Below are 25,462 nucleotides of genomic sequence, written 5' to 3'. Positions count from 1 at the left end.
ATTTCGTTATTTGGACATCATCTGGTCTCAAATAATACTTAACAGTAGAATATTACCTGCTTAAAGATCGAAGAAAATGCTTCTTGTTTCTGAATTTCAGCTTTTAGGTTGCACAATCAATCGAAATCATACTTAATAGATGTAAATATTATTTAATTTCAGACTATTATATTCGTCAGAGTTAATAAATTCACGTTAATTCTAACTTTACACTATTGCAAACTTTAATCTTTCGTTTCTTTTCCTTATTCGCAACTGCCAGGCGTAAAATATTATGTCTTTCCCGCCAGAAATGTAGTAGCACAGTTTGCTAATGTGTAGATTTTTAGGAAGTTTATCATAATAACTGAGTCCACTAAACATAGATGCATTAAAATACAATAGAAACAAATGACAAACAACATACAAAAGGAACAAAAACAACTGTCAACAGAAAAGGAACAAAAGAGCTGTAATCTTAACACGAAAGTGGAGGGGGCGGGGGTTAATAATTTCTCAATGAAGCACTATGTCCTCCAAAATTTATTATTGCCTTTTGTTCAACAATTATTTTGAAAAGAAAAAGGGGCGAATTTTACTTCAAATGATTTATAACAATTTCCCAATGAAGTACTGACATTCGAGGATTCACAGAAATTTATGATACATAGTTTTCAAACAGAAATACACAAAAATCCAATTAATATTTCTGCTACAGTGAAATCTGCCTTAATGGGCACCTCTATAATGCGGATAGATATTTTTGTCACTGTAAAACCATACGCGTTATTACGGGACTGAGCCCTTTCTTCTATGGACACTCTCAGATATGAACACAGACAGTTTTCTATGTCCCCATGTTTTAGTAATCTCTTCATAACAGGTAGTAATTAACCTTAGTTCATATTTATTTAGACAGAGGAGACTTTTAGCAGTTTGAAAATAACTCTGTGGTACAGCACAGAAAACACAGAAGATAGTTCCTGTAGTAATATTTCCGATCTTAAGTTTTCATTAACTATTTTATGAAAATATTTCAGGTCAGAGATAATTCTGCGTACTTCCGGAGCCTGGTTATTAAAATGTCGCACGAGTTTCTTCTTAGATAATATTCGAAGTGCATGAACACGAAAACGAACTATAGTAAAAAAAAAATTGAGAATAGAATCAAGTCTGGAGAGATGTGTAGGTGCTGCCATGGCCCATATGGGAGAGCAGTATTCGATCTTGGGCGCTATTAAGGTTTTATAAAAAGTTGCTAATGACGAAACAGCGCGTAGTTCAATGAATCGATAAAGAAGTCCCAACATGCGCATTGAATTCTTAAGTACTGGGGAGATATGGTCAGAGAATTTGAGTTTTGAATCAAAGATGACACCAAGATCTTTATGACTAGCAGAATGTGTGATAGGGGAATTATTGATATGGTATGTGGAGGGAACAGGAGACGTTTTCAAAGTAATAGTAATACTGTCACATTTCTTACTGTTGAGTTTCAAGTGCCATATTTCACACCAGCCTATAAGGTAATTTATGTTTTCCTGTAGGGCAATTGTGTCATGGAGACATGATATTTCTCTGTATAACTTACAATCGTCAGCAGAAAGCAGAAGGCCACTAGGTTGAGCTGATAAGTGCGTGTAGAGATCATGCATAAACAGGACCAGCAGGGGTCGAAGTACACTCTCCTGATATCACGGGGTGGGGGTTAGAAGTCGCCCCTGAAAGAACAACTCTGTTTACGGTTCTTCAAGTAGCTGGTGATTAAAGAGAGAAATTTGTCATGCATATTAAATTTATTGGAGAGCTTATGAAGAAGATGAATGTGACTGACAGAATCAAAGGCCTTCGAGAAATCAAAGTAGATAACATCTAACTGAGTATTGTTATTCATACATTTGACTGCAGAGGAAAGAAGAGTACTTAAGTTTGTGAGACTTGAGCTTTTCGGTAGAAAGTCGTGCTGAGAACTGTGGATGTAAGGTGAGGTAAATTTAAGTAGCCTATCTTTGATTATTTTTTCGCAGATAATTGATATTATAGAAAGAAGAGCTATTGGCCTATGGTTCGGATCCCATGTTAAGCTGCAGGTTCACGTCTCACAACTTTGCTGCTAAAAGGGAAGTTAAACTGAAGTCTAACCCAGTCAAACAAATAATGTATTCCCTGCATCCTGCACGCAATTATAGCATAAGCAGCAAATAATCTAAATTTGTGTAACTTCTCTGTGACGGACACCTCTCCTTTATAGATAAATCCTTATGTCTCTTCGGTGTCTTTTATTCAAAGATTACATTGTATCAGGGGAAAATAACACCGACACCAGGAAAAACAATGTAAACATGAGAATTATTTATTTTAGTGAATTTTTATTTTCCTTCCAAAAACAATTACAAAATAAATTTTATATCTCTATATTTACAAATGTATATCGCTGGGAAGACTTGTAAAGGTACAATTCGAAACTTATACAACTCATTCTCTAAAAACCGTTACAAACATTGGGTTTTCCGCGCAGTCTTACATATATTTCGCAGAGAGAACGTTTATGGCATAATACGAAACAAAATATCTTCCATTTTGTTACAGACACTTAGTTGTAAAATGAGTTAAAGCAGGACTTACATAGTCCATACACCAGTGTTAATCTATGCGTCCCTATCATATTAAGAGTCCTAATCAGCGATGACTAGGTATATTTACTATTATATTTAATATCCGTGTTTTATCATTACGTATTTAGCTGTGAGCCGGTACAGTGCTACACTTTTGATTATGATAATGATGTTAGCAGTAAGATTATTAATAAATAACTCAGAATTTTAGAAAATAATCTTGAGTCTGAGAAATTTGACTTAGATCGAAAAAATATCATTTAAGAGCCTGACATATTAAAAATAATACAAAATTTACCATTTTTTGTTTGTTTGTTTTTCATAATTGAAAGGAGATAATGAAATGCAATTTATCACAATCATAGATAATCTTATTCTACAACAGAAAATATGAACCTGAATAATTTTCAGTGTTGCCATCCATAGAAATTACAGTGTTGCCAGAACAATTTTCCCCAAATCTAAGTTAAGGCAGCGACTAGAACGAACTCAACTGCATTTGATTACGTATCATGTTGTTTTACTATCCTGTGAACTACTTTTTAAATAATAGTTGTATTTAGTTTGTATTAGTTTTAACATACAGTTATTAAAATTAAATAATAATGTTATTTAAGAAATAGTTCACAGGATACCAAAACATGATACGTAATCAAATGCAGTTGAGTTCGTTCCTCTAGTCGCTGCCTTAAGTTAGATTTTGGGGGAAATGATATTCTGTCAACACTGTAATTTCTATGGATGGCAACACTGAAAATTATTCAGGTTCATATTTTCTGTTATAGAATAACATTATCTATAATTGTGGTAAGTTGCATTTCATTATCTTCTTTCACTTATTTATAAACAAGCAGAAGAAAAATGGTAAATTTTTGTATTATTTTTAGTATGTCAGGCTCTTAATGCATTGTGTCACTTGGTATGTAAGAAGACAGCAGGTACTAAATTAATAATCTTACTAAATGATCATTAGTACACATACACAGGTTATTACAAAGTGAAAGGTGGTTGATGTAACTTCCAAATAATCTATGCAATTTGATTCCTTTCAAAACATACTGAAAGCCAACAAAACTAAATCACTAACATTACTTACATTTTTTTTAAAAATACAGCATGAAGGTTAAAAGTTTTCTAAGATCTTATATTCTGAATTTCTTGGGTATCCAACAACATACATATCTCATATTTCAAGAAATACATTTGATACGAATATTTTAAAACTGTGACACATGCATAGTTAAACTAACATCTATAGCCAACCAACAATAACATCCAATCATTGTTTATATTAGAATTAATGTTTCTTCTCAGAAAATATCTTCTGATGAAAATTCTCTAAAACAACTCCATATTTACCGTTAATATCATTTACATGTTTTTTTAAAAAAATAATGAAAGACTCGTGATTTAGTACAATACAAAAAGCTGACTAAAAAATAAGATTTATTAACTTTTCGAAATAAAGAAACCACATTTATAATACCATATTCCGAGTTCATTTATTGTATGTATAATTACAGAGACATACGAAATGGGAATTCATATTTGGTTATACTCCTGTACAAGTAACTAAGCCACACTGACTTTTAGAAGTGACTTATAGTTTGTTTTTGAGTTTTACGTCTCGTGGTTGTCCCATTTCGGCTCAAGGAGACATGAGAAAATGATGAAAGGACAATAAAACAGGATGATCTCCGCAACAGGCAGGCTTTGAGATCTTTAGCCATATGCCTTAAAATTGTTCGATTATGCCAGCAAGAACTAATGTCGTCTCGAAACACTGTAAGAATTAAAGACCTGTTTTTAAAGCACACTTTACTGAAAGCTGAAGTATAGCGTGAGCCATAAATCACTTCAGATAAGCAGTTGTTCAGATCTAAATTGGCATAAGAGTAGTAATAGCTGATTGACGTAAATAATATGTTGTAGGAAATGATTTTATAAAGGATTTAAATCTTGTTACATTTGTAATTAAGAAAATTTACAACAAAAAGAAGGTTAATTAAGGATTAAGTATGTTCATATTTCAAAAGTGGTGGTTATATAATCACAATTATCAAGATGTGGTTGAGTTATTTGTTTGTTCAAAGGATCTCAACCTAATGATTTTTTTCTGTCTCTGGAGTAATGAAAAGTTTTCTTCTAAAAAAAATTTTAAAAAATCGAGCATTTTATGTAAGTGTATTACTTCTGAATTTGAACCTTAGTGATGTAATATGTTCTTCCGCTTTTAAAAAATGTAATTGACGCAATGAAAGAGATGAAGAATACTTTGAGCACTTCATTTAGGCAACCTAACTTAATATTATGATACAGTTTGTAATACTGTCATAGTTGTAGTTGATAAATAATCCCAAATGTATTTTTGTGAAGTGACTTATGGCACACCCTGTATTGAATGGGTGGTTAATGCCGAGGCTATATGAGATGCAGACTTACATATGTATAAGTAAATTAATTAATTTATATACCTTGAGTATAATTTATTAAGTCCTTACCATTTCAATGCCCCCGTCATATACTAAGGATATCGTAATTGAGCGTCTAAATCGAATAGGCGATTTGACATGATATTTTCGCCATTGGACAAACAACACTTCTCAAAAACTCGGCGAAATTAAAAAAAAAAAGAAATCCAAATAAAATACACTTGATGACTCTTGCAAAAGTAGCAGTCTTCCTTGCATATAACCACTTTTGTGTTCTTGAGAAGTGTTAGTTTGTCCAATGGTGAAAAACATCATGTATAGTTTTCTATTCGATTTAGATGCTCAAGTAAAACATCCTTAGAAAAAGATGCTACGTATAATGGGGACACCGAAATTATAAGAATTTAAATAAAAAACATACGAAAGATATATACATTATTTACTTATACATAAATAATAGCACATAAAATGAACATTTTAACCATTTGTGGACCTACAGCTTTCGTGAGATCCGAACAACGATAATCAAACCAAGTTCCCCAGTGCCAAACGTAAGTATGCCAATCATATAGCTAGAATGGGGCTCATTGATGTACTCCAATTAATATTAAAGGTTTCAGCAAATTACTTTTCATATATGTCCATGAGATGGTTACTCCCCTCCCTCCTTCCTTTTAATTTCCTAAACTTAAGATAAACATTAAGATATTGCTCGAAATATATTTATGTGGCTACCCTTTATTTTGGAAAGTTAATATACTAAGTGCCAATATTTCTTAATAATGCTTTCCACATTTCAAGACCACAAAGTGTCTTTGCACATGCTTTACGGTTCACTAACGAAGACGGGATCGCCCAACTTGATAATCCCTCGCTTGTACACTCCAAGATGAATACCCATGACTGGCGAGCTGCCGTCAACTTTACGCTTTTGTGGATCAGTCAATTGCCGATACCTGCAACAAGAAACAACAGTTACAACTTTCAAATGCGTAAGGCTCTTATGAAACAAAAATATTTAATTTGACTATACAATATTCCATTCTAATAAAGATAAGAAGACTAAAGCATATAATTTTTTATTCTGAAGAGACCGTATGTTACTATTTAACTGCCTAACTGTTACGAATTAAGAATATTGGGATTCATCACGGACGAAACAAAAGACCACCTCTGAATCCTATCCAGTGTCAAAACTGAACTCCCTGGATTGATACATCCTATTTATTTAGGGCCCTTTCCTATTATCTTTATATTTTCTCACCTATCGATAGGTGAGATAGCTATCTAAAGATTTCTTAGCACAATGCTATACAAGCAAAACTCTATACATGCAGTAAATAGTCCATGCAAACGATGTGTCCCGCCATCTTAGCGTGATCTAGTAACCAGCATGGTATCTGGTGAAATGTACTTATTAGTTCAGCAGTACGTAATTTTGTCTATGTGTTTTACATTATATATATATACAATATATGAACGGCTTATTGCAGAAAGGGACCTAAGTCGCTTTTTTGAGGTATCGGAGTTAGTTGCATTTTTGACTTCCCCAATTACAGACACATCATTTAGTGCAGAAAGGACGTCAGTCGCACCAGCCTGTAGCCAAGAAAATGCACAGTGAAAATTATTCTTTAGTGCAGAAAGGTACCTAAGTCACTGACTCGGGGCCCTTTCTGCAACAAACTTGGCTACTCTGTAGCGACGGGCACTGGCTCCTTTGTACAGAGAAAGAGATAAAAACCTGTGAAAAATTAACTTGGCAAACTGGAAACAAGTGATGAGCGATTTCCGTAAGTAATAGTTCGTCTGTAGCAGTGGTCTGTAGAGGTCATATGCTAGTGTAGAGGAGTAGAAATTGTTGTGTCAGGTTTGGTTACGCGTATGACAGATTTGCAGGACGATATTAGTGTTATTGACAAGGGTGTTGACAGTCCGAAAAAACGTCGGAAAGGCGTGCGAAATGATGAAACATATACCAGAAATGTGATTAGAAGTGCAAGGGCCCGTGGACACGAATATGTGAACTATAGGGGCGTTACAACCCCTGCGAAAAGAGTGCGGTCGCCTTGAAAGTGCCCAAGAAAATGTTGTGAACTATTCAACGATGACGAGAAACTTGCAGTGTTTGAAGTACTATACAAAATGCAAAGTGAAGATGAAGAAGATATACATTTGCACAGAATGATTCATGTTGAAAATGTGAAGAAACATCGTCCACGCAAAAGTGTTTCGTTACGTGAAAAGTCGTTTAAGTACCACGTACTACTGGAAAGTAAGAAAATACAAGTTTGTCGTGAGGCGTTTTACAGACTTTATGATGTGTCAGAGAAAAAAATAAGGCGTTTACGGATGTGACTCTTAGACGGCAAAATACCTCATGATATGCGCGGATAGAGCAAAAGTGGAAATGTGATTAAGGCTAAAGATATACAGACAGTACATGAACACATAGATTCTTTTCCAACTAAATGTGGACACTATTCAGATATCAAATACCTCAATGAAAACCTGTTAATTCAAAAAAATATACAAACTGTTTAAAGAAAAGTATCCTACATTCAGAATAAAATACAGATTCTACTAGAAATATTTTTAGGAAAACTTTGCGTTTCGTTTTGGGAGGCCACAGGTAGACACGTGTGGTTTCTGTGAAGAACACATGAACGAAAGGAAGAGTGTACTGTTAAATGACAATACAAAAAGAGTTACTGCTGCCGAATTAATGGTACACAAAAGACGAGCGAACAAGTTCTACACAGCACTAAAAGAATCTGCAACGTTGTCTTTGCGGCAGCTGACAGTAAATACGTTTTGTGTGTATAACATGAAAATAGGACATTCTCAGTTTTACCTGTATCATGAAGGACACGCAGGGGAAGAACCAAATGCCATGGCGTCTTTCCTATTAGATTATATTGCCGACTATGTGCCTCTTATTGTAAAAGAATTGCATCTTTTCTCGGACAATTGTTTTGGACAAAATAAAAACACACATTGTGTCGCGTTCTACTAGCATTAACGGACACTGGACGGTTTCAGAAGATCGTGCATCATTTCCCACTCAGAGGTCATTCATATCTTCCATGCGACCGGAAGTTTAATGTTATTCGACGTCCCATTAGAAATTGCAGCCGTGTTTATACATTGTACGAACTGTGCAGGCTAATCTGTAATGCAACTCGTGGTGGTCAAAATACTGTCAAACTTACCGACACCAGTGACATTACTGGTTTCGCAACGTAATGGTCTCATGTCTTTTAACATTTGAGAAAGGGAAATTCTAATTTTCTCCATCTCTGGTTTAATTTTCTATCCGTTGCTTTCTAACTCTTAATAATGAATGAGAAAAAGAAAATTAGTTCCTTACATAAAATACCTAGTTTAATACATTTATCAGAAAATATATTACTTACGTTTTCAGAGTTTCTAAAGGTTCCTTGTTTGGATCTTTACTTCCTTTATCAGGATCTATAGTTGTTAATACGCATCTGCAGAATAAAATAAATATTACTATTTACTTCATCAATTTGAGAATTAATATCATATGCAACATCTTCTAAAGGAGTGTGATTATTAAATTTTTCTTTTGGACATTTCACCAATGTGTATATACAGATGGTCATCAAAACACGTTCAATAGTAATCTTTCATTAACTATTTGATATTATATCCACTTAGCAAGATCGAGTAGCTAAGACTGGCGATCGTGAAATGTGTATCTTATGATCATGAATCCCTGCTCAGATAATTAAAGTCAGCAATCTTGCAGTATGATCATTCATTACCGTCATATAATTAGTGAATTGTTACAAATTGATAATAAGCAATATTGTTCTTTCATCATTCTTTTCTTGTCTTCTTCACCATAAAAGGTAGGTCTGTGAGATGTAAATCTCAAAGTAAATAAATGAAAAAATGAAATGAAATTTTTGAGTTTTACGTCCCACGGTTATGCCGGTTAGGCTAAAGGAGGCGGTGATGATGAGAGATGAATGAAATGGTGGAATGAAGAAAGTGGGAGGAAACGGGAGAACCCCGAGAAAACCCACGCACACGGTGTTTGTCCACCACAAAGTTCACTTGGCGGGAGCAGGGTTTGAACCCAAAGTAAATAAATGAATGAATGAAATATTTCAAGAAATAACGTTTCACTTGAGCTGGAAGTATAACGAACTCGTTACACGAAGTAATGAATCACTTCAGTGTTTGAACGTAAACCTTACTGTCGCAAATCAAAGCTTTCTCAGGAACTTAAGTTCGCTTTTACCGGTACTTCAATAAACAAAACAAATACTAAACAAACAACACACAAAATTAAATTGAAATGATTTTTTTAAAATTAACCTCCCACGGTTATGCCCATTAAGCTAAAAGGACAGGGAAACAATAAACAAGTTGTGTGTACTCAGAAACCTCAACACCTTAAAAAACGGCCTCTTCACGCGCCCAAAGTTAAGGTACGGTGAGGTTACATCCAAAAGTGTGTATATTCTCTAGTTTTTAAAGACCAAAACGAAAGCACTGTTACTATCAACAGACAATGAGGTAGAACAATGATTTACATCTTCTTAGTATCCTAGCTGCCCTACACACTCACAGTTTCAGTAAGATGGTGTCATATTGCATACATGTCGAGAAAGTATGGCATTGCTACGGTGACTGCTTCCATAGCACCTGACATAATGTAGCCTTCGTTTGGTCATGATAGTTGTGAACCTTTCTACCCTTTTTATCCCCGTTAAATCTAAATTAACAAGCCAGAAAGCTGCATCAAATTAAATACACTATTTGACATAAAATTTACAAGTGAATACCAGAAGTGTTCTTAGAAGTCATAGAAAACACAGCGAAAAACGCCAGACAACGTGAGTGTTCAGGAGGACACTTGTAGGATTACCATATTTGCGCGAATATAGTCAGCATTTTTTTCTTAAATTTTGGCTTGAAAAGTCATGGTGTGATCTATAATCGAAAATTTCTCTCTGATCATAAATCGTCAAATTCAAAATGACAAGTACATTCATTGGGTATAGGTAGCACCTTACACTGGCACAAAAAACACGTGTATACTTAATACTTTTATTAACAGGAATACATATTTTTGTTATGAGTATATATAATATATACGGAATATTTATATGTAGTTACAGTATATATAATATATTCGGAATATTTATATATAATAACTGTTCTTGAAAAAAGAAAAGAAACTTTGTTTCGAAACACTGTATCAGCTTGTCTGCACCTACCCGAATCAAGCACAATCACTTCCTACCATCTCGGCATCACCCGCGTCTGATTCTTCACCCTCGCTAGACGATCCAAAATGCTGCTCAGAGTCATATCACAAAACTCATCTTCATGAATCACCCTTAGTTATGCGGGAGTTAAAGAAGGGAAGGAGAGAGATGCATCTCAAAGTACTGTCTAATTGAACTTTTTCGTAAATTTAGTACTGCGACCTATATTCGAGATTTACTTGTTTCTATAATCTCTTGTCTAAAGTTTAGGTGCGGCCTATGTTATACGGGCTTATATTCGTGTAAATACCGTATTTTTCACATATAAATATATAATCTTAGAAAAACAAAAGCGTACTGAATCTCGGAATGTCTTTCGTTTGTAGTTATGTATCTTACACACAATCAAAATATTTCTTCGGTTCACCACATTATATATCTATACAAAGATGGCAAAACATATGTACACTTGTACAGGCAAGTACATTTCAACCTTCTGAATCAAATCAATACGAGGATGGCAAAGCACGCTATATCACTTTTAGGTCATTTTATGCTTTTCGGTTTGGTACTCAAGTCACACTAAGATCCATATGCCAGGAAAAAGTTGATAATGGCTTAATTTAAAAGTGCCACTTAGCATGTACAAACTCCGGAAGGTGATTCGTGACATGAAAACAAGACAAAATATCCTCTTGCATGTTCTCGAATTCCGCGTCGTGTACAAGTGACAGGGGTGCCAAATTAGAATCAACAATTGAATCCTGACAATTGGAACGGAACAGAAAGATGTGCACAAACTATCTCTGTCTGCGCAATTGTCTAATGTACTATTTTGCTGATGTTCATAGCCACATTTAACTAGTTTTGATGTCACGAATCACTTCTTGCAGTTTGTGTATAGCTTTCTGTTCCGTCCCAATTGTCAGGATTAGACTGCTGATTCTTAATTCGCACCCCTGTCACTCTTACACGACGCGGAATTCGACAAAATGCAAGAGGACTTTTTGTCTTCTTTTGATGTCACGAATCACCTCCGGAGTTTATGTACATCTTTCAGGTTCTCCAAGTATATATATATTTCGTTTCCACCAATGTACACTCATGTCTATAAATACGTTGTTGTAGGAATATAACTTGATAACGAATTCGCCCGGTATTTCTTATAATGTTAGTATGTGTATAATCGGCAAAGACATGTATGAGGCAAATTTCATGTCAAAAGAGCAGTAAATAAGAACAATAAAACTTTCTTGTCCATTTAGCAACATTTTATTTTACTCATTCTAATTTTCATATTTATAATTCTTTCCTACGAATGTTTACCACAAATATACATTTCCCGATTATACACATATCAGTATTAAAAGTACCCTGCAGAATCTTTATCAAATTATATTCTTGCAAGAAGACAGTTATAGATATGCGACAATCATTTTGAACATGATTGTATATATCAAGTTTTGTCATCCTCGTATAGATATACAGGATGGGCCAAAGCAAACATTCTGAATTCATCGTGTGATACATATGACAACTGAGAGTATTTGTGAAATGTATCTTTTACTTTTGCATTCCTTCAAGAATGAAATAAAAAAGAAGTATTCTTTCATAACTTAAAAAAAAAAAAAAAAAATGTCGTACCTCGTACAAGGTTTTACGTTTTTAAATATTACACCTCCAATTTTCACCCATGTCCATTCATCCTCTTCATAAGGTTGTGCACCTTCGACGACAAAATTAGGTCTAAAATTGGTTGGGGTGATTTTTTTCTCCAAACGTGTATTCAAATCATCCACAGAAGACTGGTTAATCATATTATAACTAGTAAAATCAGAATATGCACCCTGTGAAATAAAAATACATTGAAATTTACAAGTTCATAAACAAAGTTACACTTAAATATTCACATTTATCACAAAAACATTATAAGAAAAAATGAAACATTTGAAATAATAAATTAGAGTTATGTGCAATGGATTAGGAGGTAAGAATCTTACGTGATCAGGTTTCCAGTTCAGTTTAATCACAATACCTGACCATCACGTGAACACAGAAATGTTAATCAGAGTAGAAAGCATCGTTTCTATACCTTTCGCCGGCTTCTTTACTTTCGAGACTCCGAAGTTTACAGTAAATCAAGAATGTAGAGTTGATGGATCATCTCTTTCCTAAAACTATACTGTGTTTAAGAAAAGCGCTACAAAGGTCAACGCTCAACTACTGAACTAATACTGTAGAAGCAACTGATTCTCTAACTGACCTTGGCAGAAATGTTTCAGAACAGCTCTGCATAGATCTGGAAATTCAATTTCAGAATGTAGATCCAAAACATTGTCAGTGACAAAGGCAATGAAAATAGCTAAAAAACAAGACTGGATTCGTGTTTCAACTTTTATTTCTTTAACTTACCTGATTTCATGAGATAACTTCTGGCAACTACTCCCAGGAAAAATGCATTTACGAACGTTCATGAATCTGGCCCAAAATCGGTACACAAGAAGAAGATACTAAGTTGGATGTCAAACTAATCTCGAATATTGAATAGATTTCACATCTCGGTTTCTGACATTTCTTCAGCGAAGGAATTCGGTCTATGAAGAAGCCAAGTTCAAGAGGTTAGGGCTTCTCTAGTAAACTATTTTAAGGTGGGACGAGAAAACACATTAGAACTGCTAATACGGTTGAGGAACTATCTTCGAATGCTCACGAGAAACTCTTGAAGTAGGAGCTGTTCAGGAACGATGGTGAGCACGTTTCCCGAATAGCCACGGCAAAGTGAGGGAATGTTTGCTGTGGTAAAGCTGGGAGCTCTGGAGATGGCTTATTGTATGCCTCCATACGAGAAGATTTAAAACAAGAGTGCAAAGGATTTTTAGCCATGATTTGAAGCAGAAAATTAAACCTAAGTCGCGTATTTATTGTCACTAAAAATGTTAGAGAAGGCATAGTGCACCGCAAATCCTTCAGAGTGCATAGTGCACTGTAAATGACAATATAAGAGGTATTTATCGAATGATAGATGGTAATATGTTATAGTCCTGGTTGTGGCCTGGATATCGAGATGGCTATCAAAATCATAGAAGCACCTGTCGTTTGGAATATGTAAGGTGTGATACGTTAGGAGGCGTAGAATGGATGCGGGTGTAAAATTTATTGGCAGACAGTGGTAATGCAAAATTGGAAACAGCTCTGAACTTCAAAAAAGCCAAATTATAAGTGTACACTAGTTGGCGGAAGTATATATAAAGTGTCCAGTTTGTTACGGTTGTCGATAGAAGAAGTGTCTAAGCTGATAACAGCTAACAAAACTCATGTAAAACAACATTGGCAAAGAATAATAGAGACGAAGGGAAGGCTCAGTGACAGAGCTCGCCAAGCATCGAAGAAGACTGTTAACAAGGATTTCAGCGAATGCGGCAAAAATAATTATGGAACTCGGTTACTACCTAAAATGGTATATTGATACAACTACGGTTCGAAGTGAATTACATCATCTAAACATCCGCGGTCAGGTTGCAATATCCGAACTGTTATTACCGCTAATAACACATTAGTGAGAAGAAAATTATGCTGCGCATATGCAAAGTGAACAGTCGAAGACTGGAAGCACATAATATGGCCCAATTGAAAAAAAAAAAAAAAAAAAGTTTCAGTTTAACGTTCCACAATAATGGTTTTTAGGCTAAGGGAAGCCATGATTAAGGCAAGTGAATTATGAAATGAAATTTTTGAGTTTTACGTCCCACGGTTATGCCGGTTAGGCTAAAGGAGACGGTGATTATGAGAAATGAATGAAAATGGTGGAATGAAGAAAGTGGGAGGAAACGGTAGAACCCCGAGAAAACCCACGCACACGGTTTGTCCACCACAAAGTTCACTTGGCAAGTGAATTATGACAGAAGTTGTAGAATGATAAGGTGGGAGGAAACGGGAGTGTCTCGAGAAAATCCACGGACACGACGCTGTCCACCACAAATTGACTTGGCCGGAGATTGAACCTGGGACCCCAAGCACCAGAGGTAAGCGCTCTATCACTAAGCCACCGCCCCCCTGACACAGTCTCATTAGACCAGTCTTACCTTTGACCTAACTGTGATTATTATGAATGGCGGACGTCCAAAGAAATTTATGCTTCAAACTGTCTCTTCCCCACCGTGAAACATGGCGGCGGATCTGTGATGCTGTGAGCCTTAATTTCCTGGTATTATATGGGTCCTGTTCTTACGTTCACAGGATACATTACTGTCAATAACTATGTCGACATTTCTGGTGAGCACATGCATTCCACGCCCATAAATTTCTGGTCATTGGTGCAATAATCCAAGATAACAATGCTCCAATTCACATTGCTAGAGCTGTTAAAGGTGGTTTTATAAACATCGAGATGAAGTAGAACCCCTCTCTCATCATACATCAACATTATTAAACGGCTGTGATAAGTTCTGAAACTCAAGACTTCGGGGTAGATATCCTCCTTCATTCTCACTAACGGAATTAAGTGTTACACTATATAAAAAAATGATACAATATTAATGATAGAGACTATAGCCCCCTTCCCCTTCCTTGAGGCTCACGTATACACTGCATAAAATGGGCTTCAATCCTACTTTCTTTACACTGGATAAAAGCGGCAAACTATGGTTTAGCCACCTCTTCCGGTACTTCGATCACTTCTTTCTTTTTAAATATCTTTCCTAGTGAGTGGGCGGTGTAACGTGAGGTTAAGGATCTCGAATTGCAGACTCCAGACTTTTTTCATGATGGAATCCAATAGTTAGCTAAGCGATGTGAAAGTGTCTGGCCGCAGCCAGAGATTATTTTACAACAGAAATGATAAATGCGCTTACAAATTAACTCACGTACCTACTATCTATACAGACCTGATGTACAAAATAGGTATTTAGAATGTAATAAATGAGCATAAATAAATAGTTGTCTGAAATGAACCTCCATCCGTACCATCACAAGAAGAAATATTTATTCACTTCCAAAAAAAATAAATAAATAAATAAATAAATAAAATAAAATAAAATAAAATAAAAATAAAAAAAAGGTTAAATAATAGAATGTTTTTTTTTTTTTTTTCAGAATAATGGTACTAAAGGTTTTCAAAGATTAGGTTTAAAAATGGTATTTACCATGTCATGTTTAGTGACAGGATATGCAATTCTGAGTTTTTCTACTCCTCTTTGAGAATAGTCTCGTACATAGTGACCCAATCGCACTCCACTATTTTCACGGAGAATGTATCTAGAAAACCACGTCGCAGCTGCATCACCGCAATCAACTGCCTCTACGGCTTCTCCAAATACCCTTAAAGGAAAAAAACAAGTTTCCATTTTGGTTATATAGTGTACGTAAATAAACAAATGCTCTCTCACTCAAATATGAAGTAAAACATATTGTGGTTTTTAAGTTTTGTACTTTTATCTAAGATAATTCAATGCAAAGATCTGGTGAGAAGATAATATAGTTCGAACTTGCATACAAAGGAAATAAAACATAGAATATGTGTTAAATTAAAAACAGAAGTTATTGTGTTGAGATAAATTTCATTCACAATCAAAATGTAATCCTCTCATTATGATTGTGCATTGCTTTATATCTTGAAAATCATGTACCTTCTGTAAAAGTTATAACCACATAGTTCTAAAGGCAGAAAATTAATAAAGTAGAAACTTTCATCTAGTCCCCAGTACTTTATCAACAGCTTCATTTAACAATACTATAAAGCAGTGCTTCTCAAGCTTTCCGATAACGCGGACCCCCTTTTCATTCGGAAGTGATATGCGGACCGCCTTGCAATGCTATCAGAAATTTCACGTGGTATTAAAAAAATATACTAATTAGAATTACCACTGATAAGAAAAAGATCAAGCAAAATAACGCACTAAGTAATTTTGTTTTAAAGATAAATTATTGTTTCCTAGTGAACGAAATTTCAATTGAAAATACAGTAACTTTCAAGAATGAAAATCATTAAAAAAAGAAGAAAAGGAAATTCACTTAATAAACAATGTTCTCAAATGTGGGATCACTAACGCGAGGAATAAAATTCTTTTGTGTTTATCCATAATTGCAATGAAATCCGGAGTAAGTTTTGTCACCATCAATTCCACATTCCGATTTCATATTAAGACGATTTCGCTTTAAGGTTTTAATACTGCAAAGAGCAGAAAAGGTCTGCTCACATAAGTAAGTGGTAGGGAAAGGCATCAAATGTTGCAATGCCTTTTTAGACAACTCTTCATACTCACAGGGCAGAAATTTAGTAAAGTACGAAAACATTTAAATTTACAAACGTAGGTATAATTTCTAATTGCTTTTGTTTTTAGTAACTGAAAACAATATTTCTTGCATAACAGCTGTGAGTTCCATTTTATTACAACACATTTTGATTTTTAGGTGTCGAGGACACCCAGGGCTCCACGGACCCCACTTTGAGAACTACTGCTATAAAGCTTAAACAGAATTAAACAATCATTAATTCCAATTTTAATATTGTTATTTGCATTTCCGTAGTTCCATTTACAATAAACCGCAGCAACTGAATAATGAAAAACCTACTTTTAAGCATTTCATAATACCGTAAACTGCGAGACTGCTTCAATGAATTACTGTCGCCTTCGTCATTGTAACTGTAAAAGAAGAAAGGAAGAACTAAACAGTTTAGTTTTTGTTTTCAAATCACAATGATGAAGAACACAGTGGTTGTTTGTTGAAACAGTTTCGACTTTTTACAGTATTATAGGATCCGTATATGTGTGTAACTATTTAAATACGCATCCAATATTGTCTTTATGAAAAAAAAAAAAAAAAAAAACCTAAGTTCAACCTGTCCTCGCCACTTTTCAACTCCAGCAAAAAAGATTTAAAATAATGAGTCCTTCAACAAGACCCATTTATGTCCATCTCTGATCTTAACAACATACCACGAAAGACAAATATTACATCTCTAAACATTCTAATGACAAGTTTATTTCTGTTTTAGCATAAGGTTTAATTTAAAACTCAGATGTTTTTAAGAAATTAAAAATTATTTTATGTTATGATTGTGCAGCATTCCTTCACATGAATGGAAGCTAAGAACAGCTTAAATTCTATATAGATAAACAGAGACAGTGACACTTACGTAGCAGTTTCCATTCTTCCTAATTCGGATAATTTCAGTGTGAGCGGAGGCATTTCAGGAGCATTGAAAACTACACTATCGTTTCCTCTTGCCTCAACTGTTATAAATAGCATATCCGGGTGATTGCGAGCATTCAAAAAATTATGAGTGTTCTCATTATAAACAAGAAAAGTCCTGAAAAGATTAAATGAAAATTTAACTTTAAAAATATGTAGTTTAAACTACATTTAGTTTCAATAAAATGACATGCACAACTTGTCTTATATATAGTTCAGTTAAAATTTGAACACTTCTTTAAGCAAAGTTGATACACATGACAAAAGTGCCAAGCCGACTAAAACATTCCAAACATCCATATATATAAAATCCAAAATAAGAGAAAAAACGAACGAAAAAAGAAAGATAAGAGAGAGAGAGAGAGAGAGAGAGAGAGAGAGAGAGATCTATTAATTGACTAAAAAATATATAATTTAATATCCAAAGCTTACGAACTTATTTTTGGAAAGTGCCACAGGAAAAATGGTTTCCGTATACTCTCAGCATTGTTGCAAGTTTTCTAAAACTTGCTGTTTTCCAAGGTCTTCAAGACCTCATTTACGTTCCTATTAGTTTACAAATGAAATTCCATAATACTGCTTTTATTTTCTCAGTGTGGTCAGAAAAGGTCTGATTCGTTGTGGAATGTATACATATAAGTCACAATTGGTTTCCAGAGGAATGCTGTACTATCTCTCACGCTTTTCACAATTCTGTCACAGCACAGATGATAACTGCTCTGAAGTGTGAGGTTTAGAGTTGACCACAGGTGTTCAATAATGCTGACATCTGGGATCGGGCGAATACGGAAAGTAGTACTTCATTCAGATTGTTCATGTAACCATGTCTTAACAGCTTCAGCAGTGTGAATTGACGCACTTTCTTCCTGAAATATTGGGTGATATCAATAAAAATAAGTAACTACTCCTGAGAAGTCCTGCTCGAGAATCGGAGTAACTACACCTGGAGTAATCTCCTCCCTCAATTTCGTATCAATAAAACAAACCACTACTCAGGTCTAGTCTGCTCCAGATTTATGAACGTTTACTCGCGCTTCCTCTGCACGTAGCACTGAGTCGTATCAATAAAAGAAGTGATTACTCATTTCTCCCATTCATCGCGCAGTCATTTCGTTGTTTTTAACCTATGGCGTAGTATCTTAAAAGCCATGAAATGGGCAAGTAGCAACGATAGCTTCAACCAAAGTGCATTTGTGGATATTTTAAAAGAGTTTCCAGTGGTACTTTCAAAGTCACAGCTACCAGAAAGTAAACGAAGGAAAGCCGAAACTTTGAAGGTAATTACAGTGAAATGCACCGAAATATCAAATACATCTACGACTGAAACACAAATTCAAAAGAGAATCTTTAATATTTGAGCGAGAATAAAACAAAATAAAAAAGAAGAAAAAAACGGGAAAGAAGAAAGTAATACTGAAACCATGGGAATGAACCTATTTGAGCTGATGGATGTTGATTGGAATCCAGCAATATCAAGATTAACACGACAAGCGCATATCACGTGTTGTCCAAGGTCTTTGTAGATTGTTTGGCTTTAAGAACGAAATCAGACACTTGGCTCCTTTGTTTTCTTTTTAAAAAAGTCCAGCCACCCACGTCATAAATCACGTCCATCTGATTGCGTTTTCCACACCATACTTGTCCCCTTTCGCCTTGACATAAACAAAATACATTCTCATGTATATACCCTTTCTATCAACGTTGAGTTGAGTTGATTATTAGTTTAACGTCCTTTTCAGTAGCGTGCCTATATGAGACAGAACCCACTGATTAACGTGGAATCCAAACCACATGAGCTCCTGCCGGGAATCGAACGCGGGTCTCCTATGCCAAAGGCATGTACGCTAACCGCTTAGCCACGAAATAGCTCTTCCTATTAACGTATTACTCTCCAAAATACTAGGTTTCTTTAATCTTGTGTATAGTCAAGTGCTCCGATAGCACCTGGAAATGTATATTGTTCTTGCCACTCTGCCTTTGCTGTTTGTATATTACGCACACTTCCGGAAACAATCCATTTTCAGGTAGTCATATACAGTACTTTGAGCCACACCAGAATCCCCTGACATTCCGACCTGGAATCCCGGATCACTCACGTAACGCAAGAAAACCAAAGGCACCGATTTCTCTGTAATTTTTTTTGGGGGGGGGGGGAGGGCATCAGATGCAGAAGGTATATATATCAGGATTTTAAGACAAATTGCACTCTAATTATGCCAAATATTGTATATTCATAAATACAATAGGGGGCCCACATGAGCTTTGGGAAGCCCGAGCCCCCACAGGATCGGCGCCCTTGAAGAAAACCCGCATCTTTTCATCATTACGTAGTCCATCACCCCGAATTTCGGTTGATTCTCCTTAAAAAATGTTGTGCTAATCACTACATTTTCTTTCATAAACTTATAATGCTTTTTGTAATCTCCATTTCCAACATTTCTATGCAGTTTATAAGTTTTTCTACGTAGTAAAACAATCATATACTCTGCCATATTTCGCACGGAGTCACCTATTTAGCTTGCTCCACAAATTTGGAGAAGTTACTAGCATCACAGAGGAGTCTTTGATTTTTATTGATATCAAACGCGGAGTAGTTACTCGTCTCGAGAATAGAGGTGTGGTTACTTCAAAAGGGCGGGGCTTCTCCGAGGTCAGCCGAGACGACTAGTGCTCAGTTCTCTTTTTATTGATACCAATGCGAGTAACTACTTCAAAATTGGGCGTAATGAGTAACTTCTTCGTTTTATTGATATCACCCATTGAACCACTGGTCCGAAACAATCTGGATCATAGGATGCACGTAATCACCTGAAATGTCCATATATTCACTAGTGATAACTTTCTGTGAATATAAGCACAGGACCACGTAATATCAGAAAACTTAAGATTACAGTGTCACATGAGATTCCATCACGTTTTATATTAGAGGAAACAGTTCAGAGATTAAGAGTTTTTGGATATCCGTCATACCTAAACATGACCTCTCGGAAATAATTAGGTGAAAAAGAATTTATTGGGCTATACACGCATTACGTGTTTCCAACCATCAGCGGTTCATGTTGCACGTTCACAGCACCATTTTCTTCGCACTAGAGCATTGTTGGCTGCGAAGCATTCAATATCAGAGGTTTAGAAATTGCAACCCCATCGGAGAGTATGCAACTCGGATCTGACTGTGTTTGCTGTAATAAGCTGTACCAAATTCTGAATGAGTTTCGCAGTCACTTTTGCCCTATTCGGTCTACGCCAGCAACAGTGGCAAGCCTCTTAAATGGTCGGTGATCTCTGTCACTAAAGTTTCTCTTATTCACTATAATTCTTACTCAATCGTGTTTTGTTCTAAATTCTTTTGGCATACATTACTTTGGACACTGTTTCTCGCGACATATCTAACACACTGACCATCGTAGATATATTTGCGCCAACTAACCGCAAACCCACAGTTTGGCATCTTTCTAAATCAGACAGATCTCCCATTTTGCATCCTTTCAGTCTGCCCATCTAACACGTCCCCGTCTACCTCGCTAGAAGAAATAGCAATTTTGTAACAAGAAGGATAAGCAACATTTTTAGAAATATATGAATATTTCTTCTTTTTTAATGTCCCACGATTATATTCCGAGGCCAATGAAGACGGGGATGACGACAATGAAAGAAGTGGTGGAATGAAGGAAGTAGAAGGAAACGGGAGGATACCGAGAAAAGTCCGCGCACGGTGTTTGTACACCAAAAAGATCACTTGCCGTGAGAAGAAAGTATTAATCTAATTAGCTATTTTACGGAAATAAACTTTTTTTAATCTTGCCGTTACACTACGTTACCCAACCCACTCCCAGAAAACAGCCATACATCCTTCACATTTGACACTGGTGCTTATATTTTTCAGAGTTAGGAATGCATGCTTGCTACAATTGAAATCACAAACAGTGTTCGAAATAGAAAAAAAGCAGAGATGGTGGGCCTTATGCAGAGTCGTTTTGACGCGTGATTAGTGGCATACTAAAGAGTGCTACTAACATATGTTAAATACAGTAGTCAGGTCTTTAGTATGACGCTAACCGTACGTCAAAATGACTCTGCATAAGGCGGGGTATGTTTTATTAGCATTTTGACTCGACATACCATCTATCTAAATGTTGAAATATAATCAGGGTATACTGCCTAAGAGATTGCATTTCTATTTACATAACGACTCAAAACCATAAAAGAGTTTCTTCGTAGATACGGTGGGCATGGAGACTTTGTCCCCGCCCCAACTTAATATAAGGGGAGAAAAATAAAACAATATCCCCTTATATTGTACTATAGAGAATTATACATGAAAACATTAAAAAAAACGAGTTTTTATATTAACAATTTTAAAGAATTTCCCGCGGGAGAACTCGCGGACCCCCCATTCGACTGAGGGTTATTCTAGACTTCCGGAAAGTCCGCCCCCACAGTAGATAACCCCTAAATACACCTATGCTCAAAACACGGCAATTATACGTATTTAGGCAAGAGGATGCACACGTACATAAGAAAGAAACAATTGAATATGGCGTAATAAAATATAACGCGCTTAATACAAAACAAGCAAATGAACAGATTTAACCTAAAACACTTAAGCAACACAACAGATGTTTTTATTCCTTAAATTATATTTTCCTCGTAAATACCGGACTCAGTTATGTACGTATTTCTTTATAATTGCAGACATAAAAGAAGTTCCGGTAAACTCATAACAATACTTTCCGATCTCGGTTTAAACGAGAAACATCTTCAATACACTGCCCTTTGTTTGGATTGGGCCCATGGCCCATGACTCATTCCTTTCTGTTATATGGCCCTTATGTGCAACCAACACAACTAGGGTTGCCAACTTTTGAAAATGGAAATACCGGACACCCTCCTGGAGTACGTATACTCTTAAGATTATGACAGCATTGCTCGTCAAAAATGTGGACAACCGGAAAGTCACATAAAATTGATCGATTCAGAGTTCAATAGTTACTTTTGAAGCATTTATTAAAGTTACTTATTCCAGTTTTGGTTGAGTCGGCACAAGTAATTTTTGTAGTTTACCATCAATAATACATCGTATTTAAAACAGAGAAACAAATACAATTTACAATATAAATATGGCATGCACAAAATATACTTGAAAAATAAGTCTTATAACTCGACAAGTTTCAAACCAAGATGCGCAGATCGCTGCGGAGCACTTCGTATTCCACCACCCTCCCCACTACTCTTCCATCCACTGATCTGGCCTTGAAAGTACCAGTGATACTAACTCAGCAAACTTATGCTACAACAAAAATCACCTGCTAAAATAAATGACAAATATTACCGTGTAGCGTTATACCTACAGTATCGACTCGTAATTCTCATATCAGTGGTCCATTTCATTTAATCCCGCTTTTGAAAATGCGTTGCGGTGGTAGCTCTTCGTATTCTACGGTAGTATATTCTGCGTATGTTCGTTATTAAGCTTTATAACGAAGAGAAACCAAAAGGCGAATGGCTTAATTTTCTGGATTCCACATTAAAGACTGAACTGACAGCCGAGCCTACTAGAACATTACGATACTGAACCAGGGGCGAATACAGAACGAGGGGCGCATCTTTCTGAAAGGGAAATATTTCTGTCTTACTTCAATGAGACGAGTTGACAAAAGTATTTTTGTCAATATAAAACAACAAACAAGCTGCTTTCAGTCTATTGTTAGTACAAACTATGTCTCAAGTGTTATAATGTTTAACATTTTGCGCCTCCCATCCTTCTGAGTAAGAATGAATAATTATTCAACTTCCAAGACCGAAGATACAACTTGTGTTAAAAAAAAAAAAAAAAAAAAAAAAAACTATAACAACTGATAACTAGTAGAGAAAACTTTGTTCAACGATTTCTTTTATTTCAGCTAGTTCCTCTTCCAGAAGTGCGGATCAAAATATTTGGCATAGTTGCAATTAAAATATTTTATTTAATTATCATCCTAGTTATACGTTCGAGATCCCAAAGGGCATGTGGACCCCCTATTGTATTTATGAATATACATTATTTGGCATAATTTGAATGCAATTTGTCTTAAAATCCTCATGTATATACCTTCTGCATCTGAATGCTCCCCCCTCCCAACTTTACAGAGAAATCGGCGCCCTTGGGTCAGGCCTAAATGCTAAATCGAGTCGGGCCTTACATTATTAATTCACGGGCCCGGCCTGAGATGAAACCTACATTCACGCATCACATTCAGTACCGGCGTGTTGGCAAAGTAAGAGTGAAATAGGTGCAACAGAAGCTGTTGGAAAAGGGCCACGTCTTATTATTGTTCTTGCAGGAAAGGAATTTGGGTTTGTTGATAATGCTCTATTATTGTTCAAATCTAAGCAAAAAAGTGGAGATTATCATGATGACATGAACAGTAGAAATTTTTCAAAATTGATCGATGAAAAACTACTTCCTAATCTTCCCGAAAACGGCGTTGTTGTCGTTGATAATGCCAGTTATCACAATGTTCAAATCAATAAAAGACTATCTATGTCTTCACTTAAAAGCGACATGATACAGTGGCTATCAGCGACAGACAAACCTATAAACGAAACCGAAATTGAAGCGGAGAATAAATACATTGTGAAGAATGAACAGAAGACAATTTTTCTTAAGAATTCAAAATGTACCTTATGTGAAACAATACGCGATTGACAAGAAATTTATAAACGCGAGGCACACTATAATAAGACTTCCACCTTACCACGCAGACTTAAATCCTATTGAACTTGTGTGTGTGTGTGTGTGGGGGGAATCAAGAGCAAAGCAAGGGAATGCATTTCCGATTCACTGGATGAAAAGAAAGAATTATTGGGAAAGTTATTTAATGAATATTCACCACAGAAATGGGTAAAATGTTGTGAACACGCGAAAAAATTGAAGATTGTTACTTTGAAAGAGACTGGATGAGCGTGTAGTTGAACTGATAATTACATTTGGTGAAACCGATTTAGACTCAGATTCATCGACTGATACAGACTCAGATGACGGGGAGAGTGAAACTGAAGGAGAAATGGAAAACATTTAGAAGGTTAGTTCTGTTATCATTTATTTATTTATTTTTCATTAAGATTCATTGTGAAGTTTTCCACCTTTTAATTCATATATTACGTTGGTAAGGAGTACCCCTAATCATACTTAATTCATTTAATATTCAAAGAGAAAATATTAAAATGCATTAAAAATTTAGTGCAGTCAATATACAGCATTTACACTCAAATGTCGTGGAAAATCCTCAGACCATTCCGCTCCCTCCAGATTGCAACACTGCAAAACATCTTCGTCGCGGAGAAGGGAGTGGGGAAATGTAGGATTAGGTGCGCAACAACTAGGCTGCAGCGTTCTGTTTACAAACTTTTTCACTTATACCAGCTTCACTGGGGCTGGTAATGTCTCAGAATGTTTACATACATTTACTGGATCTAGATGCATTGTTTAATTAAAAAAAAAATGTAGCTGAGGATGAAGCAGAGCTAGTTGCGCCCTTCAAAATGTACTTTTGTTGACCTTCAGCAGTTTGGTATGTTCAGTAAATTTTCCTGACTTCAGTTCTTCAGCTAATTCCGCCCTCGACAAGTCGATATCAAAGAGCATTATTATAAGTTCTGCTTTAACCATGTTCAACTAACGATTCCTTTCGTCACTCCAAAATAATCTGAATAGAACAGAGAATACGACTAGTAAGTTGAAAAATTACCGGACATGTAACGTCCGATTTTGAGCTCGTACTGGACACCGGACAAGGAAGTTAAAAACCGATCTGTCCGATAAAATAACGGACACGAGTATTTGCGTAGGAGCAAGTGGTGATCTTCTTTGTATACACCTCATTTTAAAAACTGTTGTTGTATTGTTGTAAACTAGTGCAGGTCAGGGCCGGCGCGAGGGGGGGTCGAGCCGTGCCACCGCCCAGGGCGGCACGTCTAGTGGGCGGCAAAATTTGAAAAAGAAAAGAATACTATTAAAATA

At 35.7% G+C, this 25,462-nt stretch overlaps 1 protein-coding gene across 3 annotated transcripts in view; it reads right to left on the bottom strand.

The window, feature by feature from the left end:
- Nucleotides 1-5,696: 5,696 nt before the first annotated feature.
- LOC145676502 (mitochondrial amidoxime reducing component 2-like) overlaps nt 5,697-25,462 on the bottom strand; it is a 143,217-nt gene continuing 123,451 nt past the window's right edge. For all 3 annotated transcript variants that reach the window (XM_081747316.1, XM_081747315.1, XM_081747317.1), the window contains 5 exons: nt 17,405-17,578; nt 15,411-15,585; nt 11,914-12,116; nt 8,443-8,517; nt 5,697-5,982 (listed from right to left, as the gene is read on the bottom strand). In XM_081747316.1, coding sequence (XP_081603442.1) covers nt 5,853-5,982; nt 8,443-8,517; nt 11,914-12,116; nt 15,411-15,585; nt 17,405-17,578 — 757 coding nt within the window. In that variant the 3' untranslated portion in view covers nt 5,697-5,852. The remainder of the gene's footprint in view (nt 5,983-8,442; nt 8,518-11,913; nt 12,117-15,410; nt 15,586-17,404; nt 17,579-25,462) is intronic.

Source organism: Thermobia domestica, unplaced genomic scaffold, assembly GCF_964235325.1.
Source record: "Thermobia domestica unplaced genomic scaffold, izTheDome1.hap1.1 HAP1_SCAFFOLD_175, whole genome shotgun sequence".
Taxonomy (NCBI): domain Eukaryota; kingdom Metazoa; phylum Arthropoda; class Insecta; order Zygentoma; family Lepismatidae; genus Thermobia; species Thermobia domestica.
The sequence above is the reverse complement of the archived record's forward strand: the minus strand, read 5'-3'. Positions and strand labels throughout refer to the sequence as shown.